The sequence below is a fragment of the Castanea sativa genome, chromosome 5 (assembly GCF_040712315.1).
Source record: "Castanea sativa cultivar Marrone di Chiusa Pesio chromosome 5, ASM4071231v1".
Taxonomy (NCBI): domain Eukaryota; kingdom Viridiplantae; phylum Streptophyta; class Magnoliopsida; order Fagales; family Fagaceae; genus Castanea; species Castanea sativa.
The window spans coordinates 41086658-41108806 of record NC_134017.1 but is presented as its reverse complement, the minus strand read 5'-3'; the positions used below and the strand labels follow the sequence as shown (position 1 = coordinate 41108806).

Genomic DNA, 22149 nt, shown 5'->3' with positions numbered 1-22149 from the left:
GGAGATTATTTTCGATTCGTGGAGTTTATATTTTTGTAAGAGGTTTTTAAGAGTACTTGTTTCTTTGAAGTTTAAAATTTATTTTGGATCCATTATGTTTATTAAGTTATATAAGTTCAGTAGGTTAGTTATGTATCTAAATTTATGTTCCATGGATTTGGGTCGTGACAGTGTTGGTATCAGAGTCCTAGGTTATGATTCTGTAGACAATTAGGACTAACGATATTTTTATAAGATGTGGAGGAATATGCTTGAATTATTATTCATAGGTAAGAGGTAGTTTTGGTTTAGTATATTTTGTATATCATGAATTTGCTTGTGATTTATTTGACTCTAAGGTGTTCTTTATTTGGTTATAGGAAAATGCCACCCTGCAATTCTACCCCTTCTAGTCTTGAACCAAAATTTGAGAGCCTTGAGGATGTTTTAAGTGCTATCAAAAGTCTTGCTGAGGTGGTGGAGAAGCATGTTAGTACTAGTGGAATAGTTATGCCCATAGATGCTGAGATTGAAGGATGTATTATTGAGCAATTCAAGAAATTAGGTTCTCTTTTATTTTTGGGCAACCTTGATCCTACGGAAGTGGAATCCTTGATAATGCAAATGCAGAAATTTTTTGATGTGATTGGTTGTACTGAAGTGCAAAAAGTCACTCTTGCTTCCTTTATGATGAAGGGGGAAGTAGAGCATTGGTTAAGATCTACCACAAAGACTTTGCCACTTGAGGAAGATGAGATATTGACTTGGAGTATTTTCCTTGCGGCCTTTTACAAAAAGTATTTTCCAAAAAGTGTATGAGATGAGAAAGAAGTGGAGTTTATGGAGCTTATTCAAGGGAATAAAACGGTGTTACAGTATGAGGCTAAATTTACTGAGTTGTCTCAATTTGCCTCTCACATTGTGGCTGATGATGTTAGAAAGGCTAAGAAATTTCAGAGGGGACTACGACCAAATATCAGAACTAGGATGGCAGCCTTACGATTGAAGTTATATTTTGAGGTTGTGGAGACTGCAAAGGTTGTTGAGAAGAAGTGTGAAGACTATCAGAGGATTAGGAGTTAGAATAACAAAAGGCCTAAGATTGAAGGGTTTCATAGAGGGAATGAACACAATAAGCCATTTAAGAAGAAGACTACAGCAGAACCAGAGACTAAAATGGTGCATCAAGTAATAGAGGTTTGTCAGAAGTGTTGTAAAAAGCATAAGGGTGTTTGCTATCGCGAAAGCGGGGCTTGTTTTAAGTGTGGTCAAATGGGTCATCGTATCAAAGATTGCCTAGCCTTGAAGAGTGAGTTGATGTCTAAGCCTACTGATGTGAAGCAAAGGCCAAAAGTCCAAGGACACATGTTTGCTACTACTGAGCAAGATGCTAAGGCATCCAAGTTAGTGGTAACATGTACCATTCCCATATTTTCTCATACTGCACGAGTTCTTATTGATCCTGGTTCTACTCATTCCTTTGTATCTTGTGCTTATATGAAATATGCTGATTGTGTGTCTGAATTGTTGGACTTTGAACTTTCCGTTTCTACTCCTTTGGGTGAAACTATGGTTGCTAAGTTTATATGTAAGTCTTGTGTGATTAAGATTGGAGAAAATGAGTTGTTGGCTGATTTGATTCTCTTAGAAATTCAAGAATTTTGATGTAATATTAGGCATGGATTGGTTAGCAGCTTATCATGCTAATGTTAACTATTACAAGAAGGAAGTGGTGTTTTGTATTTCGGGGTTGACCTGAATTTGTATTTCATGGGTCAAGAGAGAGCCTCGTGCCTAGTGTTATTTCTGCCATTCATGCTAATAAGTTACTTAGAAAAGGTTGTAAAGGTTATCTTGCATATGTGGTGGATAACCAGAAGGAAGGGATTAAGATTGATGACATTCCTATTGTGAGGGACTTTGTGGATGTATTTCCTGAGGATCTCCCTGGATTACCGTTTGATAGAGAGATAGAATTTGCCATTGATTTAGTACCAAAAATTGCACCTATTTCTATGGCACCATATCGTATGGCACCTACAGAGTTGAAGGAGCTTAAATTGCAATTGCAAGAGCTTTTAGAAAAGGGATTTATTCGACCTAGTGTACTCCTTGGGGTGCTCCTGTTCTTTTTGTAAAGAAAAAGGATGGGTCTATGAGATTATGCATTGACTATAGACAGTTGAATATGGTCACTTTGAGGAATAAAAATCATTTACTTAGGATTGATGATTTGTTTGATCAATTGCAAGGTGCTAAAGTCTTTTCAAAGAATGACCTTAGATCAGGTTACCATCAACTCAAGGTTAAGCAAGAAGATATACCTAAGACTGCCTTTTGTACTCGTTACGGACACTACGAGTTTCTGGTGATGCCATTTGGATTGACCAATGCCCCTGCTACCTTCATGGATTTAATGAACCATGTGTTCAAGCCTTATTTGGATCGGTTTGTTATTGTTTTTATTGATGATATTTTAATATATTCTAAAACTCAAGAGGAGCATGTGGAACATTTGAGGATGGTGTTGCAAATCTTGAGGGAGCAAAAATTATATGCCAAGTTTAAGAAGTGTGAGTTTTGGTTAGATGAGGTAAGGTTTTTGGGGCATGTAATATCTAAGGATGACATTTTTGTGGATCCTAAAAAGGTGGAAGTTGTGGTAAATTGGCCTAGACCGGGTCTTGCAGGTTACTATAGGAGGTTTGTTGAAGGTTTTTCACGTATAGCAGGTTCCTTGACTAGGTTGACCCAAAAGAATGCTAAATTCTTGTGGAAAGACGAATGTGAAAAGAGCTTCCAAGAATTGAAAGACTGGTTGGTTTCTGCTCCAGTTTTGACATTGCCAACGGGTTCAGGAGGGTTTGTAATTTACAGTGATGCTTCACAGAAAGGTCTTGGTTGTGTGCTTATGCAGCATGGAAAAGTGATAGCATATGCTTCTAGGCAGCTAAAAAGGTATGAACAGAATTACCCTACTCATGACTTGGAGTTAGTAGAGTGGTATTTGCATTAAAGATATGAAGGCACTACTTATATGGGGAGACGTGTCAGATTTACACTGACCATAAAAGTTTGAAATATTTGTTCTCTAAAAAAGAATTAAATATGCGGCAAAGGAGATGAATTGAGTTGTTGAAAGACTATGATTGTACAATACATTATCACCCTGGTAAAGCAAATGTGGTGGCTGATGCCTTGAGTAGAAAATCCTCTGGTAGGGTGGCAAGTATAATTTCGAGGAAAAGACTTTTTTTTGAAGAATTGAAGAAGATTAATGTGGAGCTCCAATTTAATGAGTCGAGGGTACTTCTTGCTCATTTTTGAGTGCTGCCTACCTTAGTTGAAAAGGTGAAATTTGCTCAAGGATTTGATCCTAATTTAGTAAAGATTATGGATGAGGTAAAGGAAGGTAATCGAGCTGAGTTTGAAATTCATGGTGATGGTGTTTTACGATTTAGAAATCGATTATGTATTCCTAATAATGCTGAATTAAAAAGGAAAATTATGGAGGAGGCTCATAAATCTGCATACACTGTTCACCCAGGTAGCACTAAAATGTATCAAGATCTTAGAGAAGTATATTGGTGGAATAATATGAAAAGAGAGATTGCAGATTTTGTATCTCGGTGTTTAATTTGTTAGCAAGTTAAAGTTGAGCATCAAAGGCTTGCTGGGTTACTTCAACCTCTTAGTATTCCGGAGTGGAAGTGAGAACATATCTCCATGGACTTTGTGATTGGATTGCCTAAGTTAGTTAAGGGTCATATATGGGTAATAGTGGATAGATTGACCAAGTCTTCCCATTTTCTACAAATGAAGACTACATTTTCATTGGATAGATTGACTCAATTATATGTTATGGAAATAGTGAGATTGCATGGAGTTCCTGTCTCTATTGTTTCTGATAGAGACCCTCGTTTCACCTCTAAGTTTTGGAATAGTTTACACAAGGCTATGGGAACCAAGTTAGATTTTAGTACAGCTTTTCATCCTCAAACCGATGGGCAGTCAAAATGAACGATACAGACACTTAAAGACATGCTAAGAGCCTGTCTGTTAGACTTGAAAGGTAGTTGGGAGATTCACTTGCCTTTAATTGAGTTTGTTATAATAATAGTTACCATTCCAACATAGAGATGGCTCCTTTTGAGGCATTGTATGGCCAGAAGTGTGGGTCACCTATTTGTTGGAATGAAGTGGGTGAAAGGAAGTTGCTTGGTCTAGACTAGTTCAATTGACTACGGAAAAGATTCAGTTGATTCGTGAAAGACGCCTAGCTGCTCAAAGTAGGCAAAAAAGTTATGCAGATAATAGAAGGCGAGACTTAGAACTTCAAGTTGGGGATCATGTATTCTTAAAGGTATCTCCATCGAAAGGTGTGATAAGGTTTGGGAAGAAAGACAAGTTAAGTCAGAGGTATATTGGTCCTTTTGAGATCTTGGATAGAGGGGGAAATGTATCTTATAGGTTGGCATTGCCACCGGCCTTGTCGCATATTCATAATGTATTCCACGTATTAGTGTTACGAAAATACATGCTTGATCCATCACATGTTTTGGACTATGAACCGATCAATGTTAGAGAGGACTTGTCTTATGAGGAGCAACCAGTACAGATTCTTGATAGGAAGGATCAAGTGCTATGTTCAAGGAATATATCCTTAGTGAAGGTGTTGTGGAGAAATCATACAGTTCAACAAGCAACATGGGAAAAAGAGGAAGACATGAAAGAAAAATACCCTCATCTATTTTCTAATTGAGGTACGTCAAGTTTAGAGGACTAAACTTATCTTAAGAGGGGAAGAGTGTAATACCCCCACATACTTTTATTTGAGGTTATTATTAAGTTTTCTTTTAAATATAATTGTTCGGCCATATGTATTATTTTTATTAATAACTACAGCCCGCTACCCCACTAAGCCCACATCTCTAATACAAACTACAGTGTAGAGGAAGAGATAGTCAAGGTTTTCATAGAAAGGGTTTTATCAAAGAGGCTAAGAGGAGTTTTTCCTTGGAGTTTAAAGCACATACAATTGAAGAAGCAATCAGATTGTTCAAGGTATGATTTCTCACCGTTAGAAACAAAGAATTAAGGAGTTAGAATTTTATCATGGAAAACTTTAGTGATGTGTAGATTGTGGAATTAGTAATTTCTTAGATTACAATTTTTTTTTTCACTATTTCAATTATTCTTGAATCCTAGAATGCCACTGTTCGGAGTTTAAAAGAAAAGCCGAAATTATTTAAAGCATGAATAAGGTGGCACCATTTCGTAGGACTATAAGTGCTTTAAGGTTGATGATATACCAAATGTCAATTTTGGACTTTTGGACAATTGCAGCCGACCCCACCCTTGTGCCACTAGTTCTCTCTTACATTTTGTCAAAGTCTAGGTTGCTCACTTTTTGTCAAGTCCAGGATTTTGATGGTGTATTGATAGCTTCAATAGTCTTTGCCTAGACTTTGACTATTCCCTACCAGAATGGACCATTAGAAACCAACACGTCTACAATTCTTTCAAGGATAATGGCAGACTTGTTTCTTCTATCCAATTCTAATTTCATCTCAAAAATGCTTAGATATGAAATATATTAGGGTCAATGATGTTAAGTCCATGAACAAGTCATATTAGTTTTAGCCCATGGTTTTCATTGGGATATGTATTAAATTCTAGGTTTACCCATAGTGTGAATTTTAGAACAAAGTTACGGTTATAGAGCCTAATTCATGTTTGAGGTTTTATTTTTGTTTAGGACATATATTAAATCCTAAAGTATTAGCTGCTGACTCTGACTTTTGATAAATTCAAGGAAACATATTCTTGGGTAGAGGTACTTTGCATTAGTGTTATCATCTAGTTCAACAAGTATAATTTTAGTGAGTCAATTTGTATAAGTCAATAAGATTTATATATTGTGGAGGATATTAAGTAATTTTCATGATTGATTATAGGTCCTATTTAAGAGTGCTTTGAGACTATTTGGAGGGTGTTTCAGCTGGACTTTCAGAGTGATTCAAGTGTTGTAAGTAATTATGTATAATATGTACAAGTTTTGTCATTTAGGTTCTTAGATGTCAAAGTTTTTCAAAAGTTATATTTTTAAGCTTACGTTTTCTAAAGTTTGCCGAAAGCATTTTTACATCATTGAAAGAGAAATTTCGACTTTTAAATAATGTTTTAAAGAGAAACTTTGAATTTTAAATAATGTTTTGAATGTCCAAATCTCATTAAAAAGATGATTTCTAAACTAAACTCTTTTCAGAAAATAATTGAGTTTCAATGTAAGTTTTCTAAAAAGGTTCTTGTTCTTTAAGTTTATTTAAAACCAAGCAATTTCAAAGTCATATTCTTATTTTTCAAATGGTATTTAAGATGTTTCTTTTAGCAAATTGGGTTTTCAAACTTACTCGAGAATTGTAAAAATATTTATATAAACTCTTCAGTTCTTATTCATTCCCTAAGAGAGTCAAGCATCCATTGATTCTGTTTCAATTCAATATTGTGATATTCAATGTGTCTCTATCTCTGGAATAATTGTTAATATTAAGAAAATTATTCTATATTGTATATATTTTGTTTTGTGATATGTGACTCAAATTAAGTGCTTTTAGAATTGATAAGATATATGTGTAAATCCGCTCACAGTATTGTATGTGAGAATATGTGTTGATCTCTCACCAGCAGGGGTTAGATGTTGGTATCCGCTCACAGAATTGTATGTGAGAATATGTGATGTGTATATGTGACACTATGCTCTGATCAATTTTATGCATGTGTTTTTTAATGATTGTGAGATGTGATTATATATGTATTAAGTGGTTCATTATATGTTTTGGAATAATTATTTTTGATATAATTGAATGAGTTTGGGAAAAATCAAAATACTCGTGCTTTGCTTGACTCTATTCCGTTGTATATTCTGTATAATTACTTACTAGATGTGTGGCTCACCCCATCAATTACTATTTTTTGATTAAAATGTAGTTGGGAATATAGAACATTTGGATCGCTTTGTAAGCTGCGAGGTAGAGCGTGGGAGTTGTAGGCGACTTCAGTATTTCTTGAAGACTTATAGAATTTTAGTTATCTTATTTTGTAATTCATGTTTTATATAGTCGAGATTATTTTCGATTTGTGGAGTTTAGATTTTTGTAAGAGGTTTTTAAGAGTACTTGTTTCTTTGGAGTTTAAAATTTATTTTGGATCCATTATGTTTATTAAGTTATAGAAGTTCAGTAGGTTAGTCATGTATCTAAATTCTTGTTCCACGGATTCGGGTCGTGACAAAATTCACATCCTTTCTCATAGTGTGGAAATTCATAAAAATTACCAAAATTTAATAGCTAAACGAAGTTTTATTTTTGGTACTCTAGCATCAATGCTTCGAATATTCTTTTATTGGCCAAAAATACAAACAAATAAATCACATCCTAACTTTTTTAGCTTATTAGTATGATTAAGTTACTCAAGTATGACTTATAAAAAAAAAAACTCAGGTATGAATTTTATATACTAATAACACTAACAAAGATACTCTTGACAAAGAAATCATATTCACTCATTTGTTGCACTCTGCTTGAATAGACCATGACATTGACTTCCTTAATTTCTTGTTCCAATTCCACGCCATTTCTGACATTGCAAAAATGCATAAAACTAATGAATTTTAACATTTTAACCAACAATGTCTAGCAACTGACCAACTAATTTTGCCTATGAATCATGGGCCAGGAAAATGGACAGTAATTGCAAGGCTGATATAAAGCTTCTAAGATAATAGATTATGGATGAATCTTGCAACTCAATATGTCAACTTCAAGGAATTAGGTTAAGGCATGTAGGTTCTCAAGGTCAGTAAACTTGCGCCAAGATGCAGATATGACGGGCTCCCATAAGTGCTTGTAAAAGTACTCTTGTGTTTATGGCTATATGCTTTTCCATTTTGCATTTATAATTTGCCCTCAGCTTGACAAAGAAACAATAAGATTAGAAATGATTAAGACCATATGTTAAGGTCTAGCTTGGTTTCTCACTTTTTAAAAATAAAATGCTATTAAGTTTTTGCCAGAGCAAAGGAACACTAAAACCAAGAAAGTTATACCTTTTTCTTTCAATTTGTACTCAAAAGAACATATAATCAAGAAGACATAACTTATTGAAGGTGATGCACAACAATGTATTAACCTTGATTAATTACAATCACAGAGAATTGTTAAAATTAGAGCTTGGAAATAAAAGTGGTACACATAAACTGAGACTGGAGCGTCAAAATTGTACACATGAAGATGAAGTGCAACTCCAACACTTGTTATTCCAAATACAAGCTTCAATAAAATATATATTTTGCTTCTAAGCCAAAAGGGACTGCCAAAATAATCAAGAGTATAACCTGCAAGAAAGACACATACTGGCCAGTCTGCTAAAAAAAAACGAAAACCTTCTCAAGTACCTCCAAATAATAGTAAAATAGCCAAAATTCAAGATAGCTAAAAAGAAACTCAAAAACATCCTTTACTATGATATAACCTTTACACAAACCCAAAATTTGATCAATGCATCAAATGAAGAGAGGGGGGAGATGTCAGAAGCTCTTTAAACCAAGAAATATCCTATCAAAATGAGATCACTTGAAGAATTGCACAAAAAAAAAATCACCAATTCAACTAAAAAATATTCATCCTATTTTCATTTCTCCATTTTCTAGGCAACAAACAGGAATTATACCAAAGTAAGAAAGCATAAATATCACCCAAATAAAAAAAATATAAAAGTTCCATTTTTATTTCATCCTATAAACATTATCAGTATAATAAAGAATAAATTTTTTATTATTATTTGAGTTAATAATGTTAACATTACATATATATATATATAACACTTATAAAGATTATTATATAAAATTTGAGACTATACTACAACAGTATGCAAAATGATGAAACCCAAATATAGAATCCTATTATTAGTAGTACTAATGATAAGTTTGTGCGTTGCATGCTTTTAAAAAAAAAAGTTTTTTTAATTATTATTATTATTATTGTGATCCATAGAAACTCATAAGTATTTCTATTTAAAATATTAGATAAAAGTAAGAATTTAACAAAAATATAATCATAATCTTGGGAAAAAAAAACTTGTTATTTGTTTTTCTTCCAATTGTTACTAATCAATAGACATTATTTTTTTTGATACAAGATAGAATTTTATTCTAGCCTAATCTAAGTGTAAATGTGTGTAAAACTCCCTCCTGGAGACTTGAATCCTGGCCCTTGAGTTAATGAATGAATAAAATTATTTGAGTTAATAATGTTAACATTATTTATATAACACTTTTAAAGATTATTATATAAAATTTGAGACTATACTACAACATATAAAGTATTTATATTACAATATTTATATCATTCTTAATGTGAAGGAAAGGAAAAGACATGATAGTAAAATATAATTGATAATGAGATACAAATTAGGGGAAAATGAAACATCTAATTTTTTTCCCCCATTTTATGTAGAGTGTTGATTTTTAACATGTATGTTAGTAGTGAGTTTCAATAATATGTAACCATTTTTTAGGAGATTGCACTTGAAACAAAGATAAAAATTCTTATTTGAAACATGAAAGGAAAATTTTGAAAAATTTAAGGATAATTACAAAAAATTCTAACCCAAATATTGGGTACAAAAATGTTGATACAACTATTAGAAATTTTCATATACATAATGAATTCCAAAATCATAAAAAAAAAAGAATAAACATTTAGATCAAAATTGGAAAAAATTTATATGAAAAAAAAAAAAAATTAGAACATCACCTCCTAAGTGATTCTCCAAACAAAAAAGAAAATCACCCACTAATCAAAACACCAAAATAAAAAATATTCGCATTAACGTCAAAATAAAAAAACATAAATCAATCTGTTGCATTAAATATTGTTCAATCTTTAATTCCATATACAAAAAAAAAAATGTAAAATAAAAAGTATTAAAGCAAATCAGAGAATAAGGTTAGAAATTAATAGTGAGAGAGAGAGAGAGAGAGAGAAGGGTACCTCTAGAACAAAAAAAAAAAAAAAAAAGCAATTGTAAAAAAAATTAATCATCAAAATTCCTAGGCTTTTTGGTTACAAGAGGAATAAAGAGAGAACGTATTTATATTTAAAACAAAAAGAAGATGAGGAAGATGAAAGGTTGGGGAAGATGATAAAATATCATACATGTAGATAATTAAAGTAAAAGCCCGTTTGGAAATAGCTTATTTAGTGTCCTAACAAACAACTTATATAATGTCCCAACAAATAGCTTATTAAGAGTCGGTTTGGAAACAACTTATTTATATAAATAATTTTCCTGAGATATCACCTCTTTATTGATTTTTCTCACACATTACATGGGTTTGCGAATACTATATATAAAATTAGTGTCAGACTATTTCTACTCATTGTTTATAAGACACCTCAAAACCCCATGGGACCTCCAAGTTTACGTTATATCCGGAACAATGAATCCACCACTCGAGTACCCAGTGGGGGTTAGTAGACTTCTTTTGCTAAAAATATAAGCATTAGTAAATAATAAATTGTTCTTTTAATTTTTGTAATTAAACAAATTACAAAAAAATGAACCATAGAGGTGACCTAGTAAGAATTTAGACCTAATATCCATAACCATTCTATCCCAGAAGTATTTCAAAGTTAACATTTTTCATTCTTTAACTCAATTCTCATTCAAGCAATTGCAAATTATTTGAAAAACAAAAAATAATTTAAACTCAATCTTGGATATTCAGCAAAAGGACATGATTTTTGTACCCTTTATTTGAATTCTCTTTTTTCCTTTTAGTTTTTTTTTTTGTTGATCTCCTGCAATGGTTAACGCAACGTGAGACTTAGGTACGTGTGCTTTGTGTAGGTTCACAGTCTAATCTTTTAGAGATCTTTCTAGTGGCAATTATTTCTCTACTGAATCTTAAGATGTCACTAAGATAGAATTCCACTAATTATTTCTCTATGTTAATTTGTGGAAGGTACCCCTAGTTTATAGGAAGGTAAATAGAACTTAAATTTTTGGAAAAAATGCCAAGAACCCCCCTAAACTTTGAAGTAGTGGTCGAGAGACCATCTGAACTTTTATTTTAGTCAATTCACTCCTTCAACTATATTTAAAAGCCAAATTGATACATCCGTTTCGTTTCCATTTAAATTGACTAAGTTTTCTCACGTGAAACGCACGTGCAACTGTCGAACACCCAAACTAATGGATAGAGGGAGAGAAAAGCTAAGTTCAACGACAGAGTGCAGTTGAAAGGAGAGAGAGGCTATGGCTCGCCGGAATTCCTGGTCCTGCTGTCGCTGTTCTCTTCCACCGCCGATCTTGCCCTCCTCTGCTTCCGCTGGCGCTCATGGTTTCTTACAACAACTGATGAATAGAGATTAGGGAGAGATTCATCAGACAACAACTGCTGAAGGGAAAATCACACACGAAAACCCATTACTAATTAATTTACAACACGAATTGATATCTTTTAATGTTGAACTTGAAAGATTCTCCTTATTGTGGGCGAGTGGGACTAGGCTTCAACGAATTTCAAGCCAAAACAAACCCACACATCTTTTTTTTTTTGTTCAAGTGGTTTTTCTTTTCTTTTTCCACTGCATGAGTGGCTAGCCGTTATTAGTGCTAGGATATGCATCAATATTCAGTATGTTGTTGATCTTGCATCCCTATATTTACTTAATATTTATAGGGAAAAATAAATCTCTCTCTAGAAGTACCAGGCCACAACCACAATTTATTTTGTCAAACTTAGCACAGTCAGGTTAATTGATTGATGAGTTTTTCAATCTTTAGATTTATAAGAGGTTACTTGCTTGAATCTATCCCTCTATTTATCAGTTGTTGGAAACCATGCGGTGAAAGTCAAGGATGGCATAGATCGGCGGTGGAAGAGACCAGCGATGGTGGTACCAGGAATTCTGGCGAGCCATAGCCTCTCTCTCCTCTCAGCTGCACTCTATCGTTGAACCTAGCTTTTCTCTCCCTCTATCCATTAGTTTGTTAGTTTGGGTGTTTGGCAGGTTGCACGTGTGTGTCACATGAGCAAACTTAGTCAATTTAAACGGAAACTAAACAGATGTATCAATTTGGCTTTTAAGTATAATTCAAGGAGTAAATTGGCTAAAATAAAAGTTCAGAAGGTCTCTTGGCTACTACTCCAAAATTTAGGGGGTCTCGACATTTTTCCCTAAATTTTTTATCAATGCGTCTCAAAAAACTTTTAATCATTTATTCCATGTAATATAAAACTTGTCACAATTTAATATTTAAAAGATCATGAGATTGGCAAGTACTCAATACAATATTTGAAAAGTTTTTAATTCCATTATTTAATCTGAAATATAACCCATTGCATAGGTTTGGGAATATATTAGAAAATAAAATCGCCACAATTCTATTTAAAAGTCTCTAATTCAGAATACATTCATATGAAATAAAACTTGTCACGATATATTGTACAAAGAAAGGATCATAGGATTGGAAATACATTTGAAATAAAACCAATTACAATTCTTCCTAAAAGTTTCTAATTCACAATACATTCATATGAAAGTTTTGATGATTCAGTTGTTTTCCAAAATACAGGATTTTTAGGCTTCATTTCCATTTTGGCATAGGATGAAAGATTGTTCACTAACTCTAGCCACATACTCCAAGATTTCAGTCAAGACAGTAGGGCAGTTTTCCTTTTAAGTATTCAAAACCGTCTTATCAGCATCACAGCTGGGAAAAAAAATTAAGCTGCAGCCAACATTAGCAGAAAAATTTAGACAATAAAAAAACTTAAAAACCCACTTGAATCTTGAGAAAAGAAGTCATTACAAAACGAAGGGCATAACTACGCAACAAAGCAGTAGAAATATCAAACCTCATGGGAAACTTTTAGTCATGCTTGCTGTCATTAATGTAGTCTCTTTTCTCTTTTGTTATTTATCATCAGCTCTAATTTGACATTCTCACCAACAGATCTGGAACACCTAGAAAGATAACCAGTTTTTTAAAAGTAAACTATGTCCAAGTTTGTATCAAGTATGTCATTAGCATCTGCCAATGTACTTCTAATTCTATTATGATATTCTCACAATTAGATTCTTTTTTAGGCTACCACTTAAGAATCCAATCAAAACCTGTTAGGACATATGTGTTTCACTTGTTTAGAACATATGTCATTCATTATTTATGTAACTGGCTAATCCTTTGTCAAAACGCACTTTACTTGTAATTTGGTAGATTTAGGATGAGGTTATTGCTTCAAGAAACAAGGTTTCAAGATCAAGTGTTAAAGCCATGCAAGTCTACTCAAGAAACAAGCTTAGAAGTGCTCTTCATTAAAGTTCGACAGCTGTATCTATCGAGCTTTAAGAAGCTGTTCTAGCCTTGAGGCTCGACAGCTGCTCGATAGCATCTCGACACCTTTAGCTGTCGAGATTTAAGAAAAATAGATTCTGAGTTCTGTTTTGATTCCAATCCGTGGATGTGTCTTTGGGCCTTCTTTTCTTCTAACCCTAGACATATAAAATGATTATTTTAAGGGCCGTCAAAGTGTGGCAAGTTGCACAGGCATTGAGAAATCCTTGTTCATGCAAATTGTAACTTGAGACAAAGTTCTTGCCCTAGTTCATCTTTTTTGTGAAGAAGTTGCTGTGTCTTTGCACCATAGGGTTCTGTAACCGAGTATCTTCTTGATCTTCATCGTGTGGATGAATTGAAGAACTTTGCAGCCAACAATCTTCTCTAGTTGGTGATTGAAGTCGCGTACTGGGATTCGCGCAAATTGTTTAGTCACGTACTTGGGAGCCGTGCATCGAAAGGAGAAACTGTCACTACAAAACAAGTCCAATTGGGTATTGGGGTAAGGGTTCAACTATAGGTTGATAAGGTACTTGAGATTCCTTTACTTGTAACCGCTTGTTGTGATAATAGTGGAGTTTCGGGAGTGGTGACCTTAAAATCATCCGGTGGGGCTTTTGCCGTGTAAGTTTTCCCCATTCGTAAACAAATCATCGTGTATTTTATTTTCCGCTGCATACTTTAGTTTATTGGTGATTTGTTTGTGCTACCACGCGTTTGCATGTTAATTTGATTAATTAATAACTTGACTAATTAATCAACTTAATTCATCACAAGGGGTCAATACGTTTTTGGCCTATCAAAACCCATTAAAATACCAAAAAAACAGCAAAACCTTTACCAAATCAAGTGATTGATATTCAAAAAACAACCCAAACCCATCAATATTTCGAAATCTAAAATTTGGAAAAATAACAAATCATAAAAGAATATTCATTGAGGTCGTGACACCACACTCACGACAGCTCCAACATATTTTTAAGGCTTTAGCAAAACGTATGTGGCGGTGTATGTGGCAGGGTGGAGCTCCGGTGCTAAAAGGAGAGGAGATGAGATTTGGGATTTTTGAGTTTAAATTGGGCCATGACCAGCCCCAATTTAAACTCAAAAACCAAATACTGAATAGAAGCCTACAAAATAAAAGGTTAAGTAAAAATTTATGTCTAACAGGTCCTTAGTTTCGTTGTGCATCCTATGGTGTATTTGGAAGGAACGGAATCGGCGGACTTTTAAGGATTTGGATAGTTCTAGTGATCAGATTCTTGCTTCTTTTAATGAGACTCTTTTTGATTGGTCTCGGGCTTGGGGACTCACGACTAGTGATTCTCTCCATTCTTTTCTTAGTTCTCTTTCTCCTTTGTAATTAATTTGTTGTCTGGTTTTCTTTTTGTATTTTTCGGGACTGTTTTATGTTTTTCGTGCATAGAGTAGCCGTTTGTATATATAACATTCTTACTTATATATAAAATAAAATAAAAAAATTCAACGCATTCATTTAAGTTTTGTTCTAGCAATCCCACATTTGACAGCAAGAAATAACGGGGAAAATGGCTAAATACCACTCTTTTAGAACTCGATATTGCTAAATTCCAGTTCTGTGTGGAGCTGGACTTCACTAATATTGAGTTTCATGGGTGTTTCATCACGGTGGCAATCTCTGATGTGGCTTTTCTAAATAAAAAAAGGTCACGTGGAACTCAATATTAGTAATATCGAGTTCAATTGCACAACATACTCATCAAAACAGAGTAGTACTTCAAACCACGAACACAAAACTACCATACACCATAAAACCCCAAAAATTAAAATAGTATGCGAAAACAAGAAAGTTCAAAAATATCATAATTAAGTGCCCATGATGAAGAAAAACATTAACATAAAAATATCAATTCCTTAAATTCTAGATTGGTTTATCGTATATTTTAAATTTAAATACAAACATATGACCATTTAGATGCTATTGCAGCAAAACAGCAAGATCTTATTCCTTAAGCCAAACCATAAACAAACAAGCTAACGTGAATCCATTACATAAAATTTTCCCATCAGTTTTTGGTTGAACACCACCTAATTCTCCCTGATATTAAATGGAAACTTACTCTCTCTCATCATCGAAGGTAATGCCGACCAATTTGCAATGGACAGGTTCCGACCAATGAGGCAATCCCGTGATTTCAAGTCGCTTCATACTTTCTGTCTTTGTATTATAATAGACTAAAGAGCAATGGTTAACATCTGATTTCAGAAAGATCTCATCGGTGTTAGTGTTGATGGCAAGAATGTGACTACATAGCTTCAGTTTAGACCAATCAAAAGGAAAACGAATAGTTTGTTTAAGCCAAGAGTAGTTGCAATTGTGGTAGTCCTCCTCCAATATCCAAATATTCAATTTGTCAGGCTGCAACTTTTCTATGAAAGCCAAGCGTCCACAAACCGCAGCAAGATGTCCATCATGGTTGTGTACGTCTAATTTAGCACCATCAGGATAAGGGACTAATCTAAAAATCTCGTCGTGGAGATCAAATGCCACTATTTTGGGTGGCAGTCTGTCACAATTGGTAACCCAATTGGTAAGCCAATACAGTGCACCATTAGCAGAAACACCAACTTTGTCAAGAAAAAATTTACTACATAATAAGTCAGCTCCGTAGAATTCTTCAGGAGCTGTCTCCAACTATTACTTCCTCCGTTGCCGTTGTCGTTGCCATTGCAGTTACCAAACGTGAAAATGCTAGGAGATTCTCTGTTGCCCCAAGGCCAACTGAAGAACTTGAATTGGTTGGACAAAGGATCAAAGCCCAAACCACTAAATCGAATGTCGCTTACTGGACTACAAAGAGCCAAACTCTGTGGAGGAGTGCTCACATTCAAGATATTTACAGCTTCTCTATTTTGAAAACAAAGAAAACCATTGACGAGTTTAAAATATTCATCATCGTTTCCATAAAGATAGTCAAAAGGAACCGTGGCAACAAGAGTGGCGAGTCCTATGTTAACGCTGCCTCCCTCATTCAGGATCTCTGCAGAATAAAAATCCATACCTTTATCTCTGCGGCTGTGGCCGCGTACCAAGATTCGGGCTTTGCTGTTGCTGCTGCTGTGCTGATGAGGACATTGAGAATGATAATTTTTTTCTTCTTCATGGTTGCTGGCGAAGGATAAGCAACGTTTACTGATTCGATTTAGGAGGGAAGAATAAGTAGTACTAGCACTTGCAGTAGCAGAAGAAGCAGCAGCTATGGTGTTCAACTTCAACAATAGCGCCCCACCACATCTCCAACCTAAGAGAGACATGATTGAAACTGCGTAGTTTCTTTTGTGCGGTGTGTCGGCGGGGCTGGATATGATATCTAATTATCTCTCACTGTAAACACTAATATTTTGGAATAGTTATCAAAAATATATAAAAAAAAATATATATATATATATAAAACCGAAGCGGTTGAAGCTCTCACATTTTTCCACATCAACACTACTAAAAAAAAAAAAAAACCCTAAACACCGTAACTATTTCTAACCCAATAACTATTTCTCCCCAAAACTAACCCAATAATCTTCGACTTCTAAACAATAGTCGACACAAAAACCTATTTCTTAGTCTCTGTCTCTCCTTCAAACGCAAACTCAGCCCAACAAACACTGCAAGACCCATACCCTTCTCTCTCTTTCTATATCTCTCTACCCTTCTCCTTCCCCAAAACCCAAACGCCAATCAGATCTAATAGACTGCCTCTCATGGGACATTGGGACAAATCAAGTTTCAAAGACTAAAACGATTCCGTTGGAGAGAGGCTACAGGTATTTCTCTTAATGAGTTTTCGCCAGAATCATCTGGCCGTTGGGGGACGATATGGTATGTTAGGTTTGGTTTTTGATTTTGTTATTAATCTTGATTTGCGTTGCTTTAAATTTTCAGATACCACACCCTCCTTTTCTCAGCCTCTCCGTTTATCAAGTTCCAAAATCAACCAAAGCCTCAACTTTGAACATACCCATTTGCAATTTTCTTTGAAGATCGTCACCTCCCCTCCAACCAAATCAGTGGAGGCAAATTTCGTGGTAATTTTTTTAAAATCTATGTTTCCAGGCGCTACCCACTTTAATACTAATTGGTTGAGGCATACTTCAATTTTATTTTCTATGTATATTTAAAAATTTTGGGGTTATTTCTTCTGTGTTTTTCAGTTTGGCTATTGAGTTTGAGTTTATGGTCTGCAATTTTTTGCATTTTTAGTTTTTGCGGTTGGCTGTAAAGAAAAGCTCAGAAATTAGGCCCACTCTGTGATTTCTTTTTATCACTGTCAGAGACCAGTCTTTCTCAGACTCTATTACCAGTAAGTTTTCTAATTTCGTTTTATAAGTTTTCTTGTTAAATATGATTTAGGGTTTTGTTTGGGAGTGTTTTCTCTTTTAGATTGATGGGTTTGGAGCCCGTAGTGGGTTTTGTTAATTTCAATCAAAACTCTGTCTTAATGTGAAGACAGTTTTAAGTTAACGGTTCCGATTAGTATTTACTATTGTATAGCTTCTTTCTTTTTTTTCCTTCCTTCATGCTGTATAGTTTCTTCTCCTGCTTTTGTGCCGTTCCTTCCCTGCAACAACAAAGGTTCCATTCTTACATTGTTTACGCCTTAATACTTCTATATTATTCATTGTTGTTAAGATTCCATCTTCCTAATTAATTTATGATTTCTTATTTTCATTCTTTTTCGTCTTTTTCTCCAATTGCAGTATACTAGGTTTTTGTACCAGACATTGGGTCTTATGCCAAAAAAAATAATTGAATCAAGGTTAAAGGTACCCTGATTTCCCATTTTATTTTTCCAATTTCTAGGGATCTTTTTTGTCAATTATTGTTTTTTGGTTAGAATATTTTTCCCTGTTTGGTATACTTTTGTGAGATTTTAAAGTTTTCTTTATTTATGTTATGGTTTTGTCATTGTTAGAGGATTTGTTTCTATTTCTTTATGCCATCTTTTTCATTCAATTTTAAGTTTTGTCATAGGATGTTCTAAGCATCCTAAGACTCTTATATCAACATGAGTTGCAAGTGCTGTAATATACGTGATTCCAACTTTGAATCCAACTATAATTCTTTCCTAATGTTGGTTGCAAAATTTCAGTTATAGAGATAGGGTTTTTTAGGTAGATTCTTGCTTACATCTGTCTTTGTTGATGTCATTTTTTTCTATCTTTTCATTTCCTATGTCTTTGTCCAATTGAAGAAAATTGAAGTGCAGATTGCAATTCATTTGCCTCTTAATTAGATTTCTGCTTTGTTCAATGTAGCCTTATTTTGGGAATACAAGATTGATTGAAAATTGAGACTGCCATGAGTATTCATTTTCATAGGTGCTGCATTAAAATTCTTCTAATTATAAGTTAATGGATCTGAGTCCTAATTTTAAGTAATGAGTGTGATTGTTGTATTATATACAATAAATAAATAAAGGTCATGAACAAGGAAAATATTTGGAGTTGAGAAATTCAAAATGCAAAACTTTGCAGGATATTGCCAACTTTCAAAATACTAAATATCAGGAAAGATATTAATTTGTTGTGGTTGGTCTCTCACTTCTTTCCTTTATAAAAGTTCATGTTGTTCAGGTATTAGGAAAGTTGTTAATTTGTTTAATAAATAAAAAAGAATAGCATAATATGAACGTATGTACTCCATTTTAATTTGATCATAGATTGATAAAATCAGTTGGTGTTTGTTTGCAATGCATCTATGATTTTGTGATTTTATATACCCAAAAAAGGAGGAGACTAAACCTATATTTAGAATTCATCTCTATCGAAACTGCACTATGATTATTACACAATCATTGATTTAACTCTCTCCTTTTTTGTTTTTGTGTAGGTGATTTTGTAGATTTTCATGCACCAATGTATATCTTACATGCCCACATTGCTTATCACGAACCAAGAACTTGTGCTACAAATAATAAAATAATGTTATGAACAATTTTAATGTTGTAGCTTCAGTGATGGCATGTACTTAAAATGATTTCAAGCAATTGCTTCAAATATTTTTTATTTTCTTGCTCATAGAAATAGCTATTAATACATTATTGCATTGTCTCTATTTAAATGAACCTTACTGTATTTTAATTTTTTTCCAGAGTGGCTTGGCTGAGCCTAATAGCACTGCTTCAAATAATTGTGTATTACTTTCAACCCAACATTTGGTGTTTTTGAAATTGATTGTATGTCTTGCTTAACATGTATCCAAAGAGTTTATGAAATTTGGTTTTAATTGTTTATAGAGATAGTTGAAACTGAAATATATAGGCATTTTGTTTGATTCCTTTCAAATAGAGACTCTTTCAAACTACTATTTTTTGCATGTACTTAAGATGTATCTAAAGGAAATTAGATGCATTTGACACAAATATATGTTGCTGCAAATGATCTCCTCAACAGTTTCTAAGAAGCCAGCATAATCAAAATTGGGGGCCATAAGGAGTAGGTAAGCAGAGATACTTAGACTATTTGTCAGCTATTTCTTTTCAAAGTTTTGAATATTGTGTTTGAGTTGCTTCTTATAAGAGATAGTGGCATAGTGCCCCATGTGTTTATGTGGCATATTATTCCCTGGCAGCAAATGTATGGTCTTGCTAATGCTGTCATGAGATTATTTACAAATTTAAATATTCATTTTATCAATAAATTTTTTTATATGATTTATATTGGTGGTAGACTATAAATTGATTTGCAATTGAGCATTATGAGAATTCATATTATGCCCAAATTTGTGTATGAGCTATTGGAATGTTGGCAATAATTTTTTCATCGTCATAGAGAAACCAAGGTGTGATCTTTATGTGTTACGTGAAACACCCTACATTTATAATCAAAGAACGTATTTTGCGCGCTTTGTATGATTATTTGTAATTGTTATTTAACCAACCATCCCGTGCATCGCATGGGTTAGCGACTAGTTTATATATATAATTGTACAGATACAAAGATTCAAAGATATAAAAGAGTTTGAATTACAAACAACTTCTTATCCTATCTTCATCAGATCCTATCTACAATTTGTAATTCATATTTGAAATTATCACAGCTGCCATGGATAGTTGGATTAACTTCATCAGGGGTTTAGATTACAAACAACTTCATCTTGTCCTATCTTTAGCTCTTATCCTTAACACTCACTCTAGGGTTGGTTTTTTTTTAATTAACGTTTTTTAATAAGTTAATTAATAAATAATATATTAATTATTAAATATTAAATTAAGGGCAAAATGACATTGTTTTGGGGGGTTTCAAATGATAACGGAATTGTGGAGTTTTGAAACTTAAAAAACAGAAATGAAAGAATGCAAATTTTTAGATAACTGAAATGAAAAATAGTGAAATTTAAAATGTGAGTTTTGGAGTGAGAGCTTTTTTTGTGGTTAAAATACTATTTTGGTGTCTAAATTTTATTTTTCATCTTTAAATTATTTTTTTATCTCACACTTTGTAAAGAGTTTTTTTTTTATATAAATAATTTAAAGAAAAAAAAGGATAAAAAAGAAAATTTTTCAATAGTTTAAAAACGAAAAACAAACTTTTAGTAAAATTTAAGGATGAAAAGTAAGACATTTTTAATAGTTTAGAAAAAAAAATCAACTTTTCAATTGTTTAGGAACCAACAAAGAACTTTTTAAAGTTTAAAGATATAAAAAAAAAAAACAAATTTTTGGTAAAGTTTAGAGAACAAAATAATATATTTATTATTATTATGAATTTTACAAACGTGTGCACACAATACACTGATACTCTCTTCTTCTCTCTAACCCTTCACCTTCACCTTCACCTTCACCACCATCGTTACTTCCTTCATGCCCTTCATTTTCTTTGCCAGCTCTCTCTTGGTTCAAGCTCTCTCATCTTCTCAATTCAAGCCACCGCCACTGCCTCTGACGGCCGGAACCCCAGATCACGAGCTGAACATGGATGATGCCATAGACAGCCGAAAACCCAAATCTTTCATCTTCTCAGTTCAAGCTCTAGATGTCTAGTTCGTTCTCTCTCTAACTCAACATCTTTGTCTCTTTCTTTAAACCCATGGCCAATCGGTAGCGATTTGAGAATTTTTTGATGGGTTTTTATAGTTCGGGCATGGGCAATCGAATCCTACATATCTAATGGAAGTGAGATTACCAATGGGGGATTTAGTGAAATGGTACATTTTGAGGAAGAAACCGCCGGGGAAGTTGCTTTAGTCAGCTCACACCGTCGATAGAGAGTTTCGGGTTCTTTCTTTGTGATTAATTCGGTTGCTCATTTGATCTGTTTGGTCACTCGGAAAACCAAAAACAAAAACAAAAAAAATGAAATATAAAAGGTTGCCTAGAGGATCCGAGTTTTCTTTGGGGTTTGTTGAGGATCTATGGTTTGATGATTTTGGCTGGAATTTATGGGTTTTGTTTTGATGATTGGATTTACTCTGGGTTTGTTGAGGATTTGTGGTCTGGAATTTATGGATTTTGGTTTAATGATTGGGTTTTGTTTTGTTGTTGATGTTGGATGATTTAGATGTTTTGTTGTTGATTTGGTTGGGTTTTGATATACTGGTTTTGGAGATATGTTTGAGATGAAATTCTGTGTATTTAGTTGGATTTGTGTTATGAGAAATGTTGGAAAAGAAAATCTTTGAGTACTATGTTCTTTGTTCTTGTAATTTGGGTTTAAGTTCTTGTTTATTCATGTTCTTCAACATGATTTGAATTTATGTGTTTTTACGTTTTTAATTTTGCTAAAATTGAT

At 33.5% G+C, this 22149-nt stretch overlaps 1 protein-coding gene and 1 pseudogene across 1 annotated transcript; both read left to right on the top strand.

The window, feature by feature from the left end:
• The first annotated feature begins 363 nt into the window (after window positions 1-363).
• On the top strand, window positions 364-1062 carry LOC142635199 (uncharacterized). The gene is made up of 2 exons (XM_075809397.1): window positions 364-792; window positions 856-1062. Exons 1-2 carry the CDS (start codon window positions 364-366, stop codon window positions 1060-1062), a joined length of 636 nt encoding a protein of 211 aa, XP_075665512.1.
• Window positions 1063-1155: 93 nt separating this feature from the next.
• LOC142635198 (uncharacterized) lies at window positions 1156-4741 on the top strand (annotated as a pseudogene).
• The last annotated feature ends 17408 nt before the right edge of the window (window positions 4742-22149 follow it).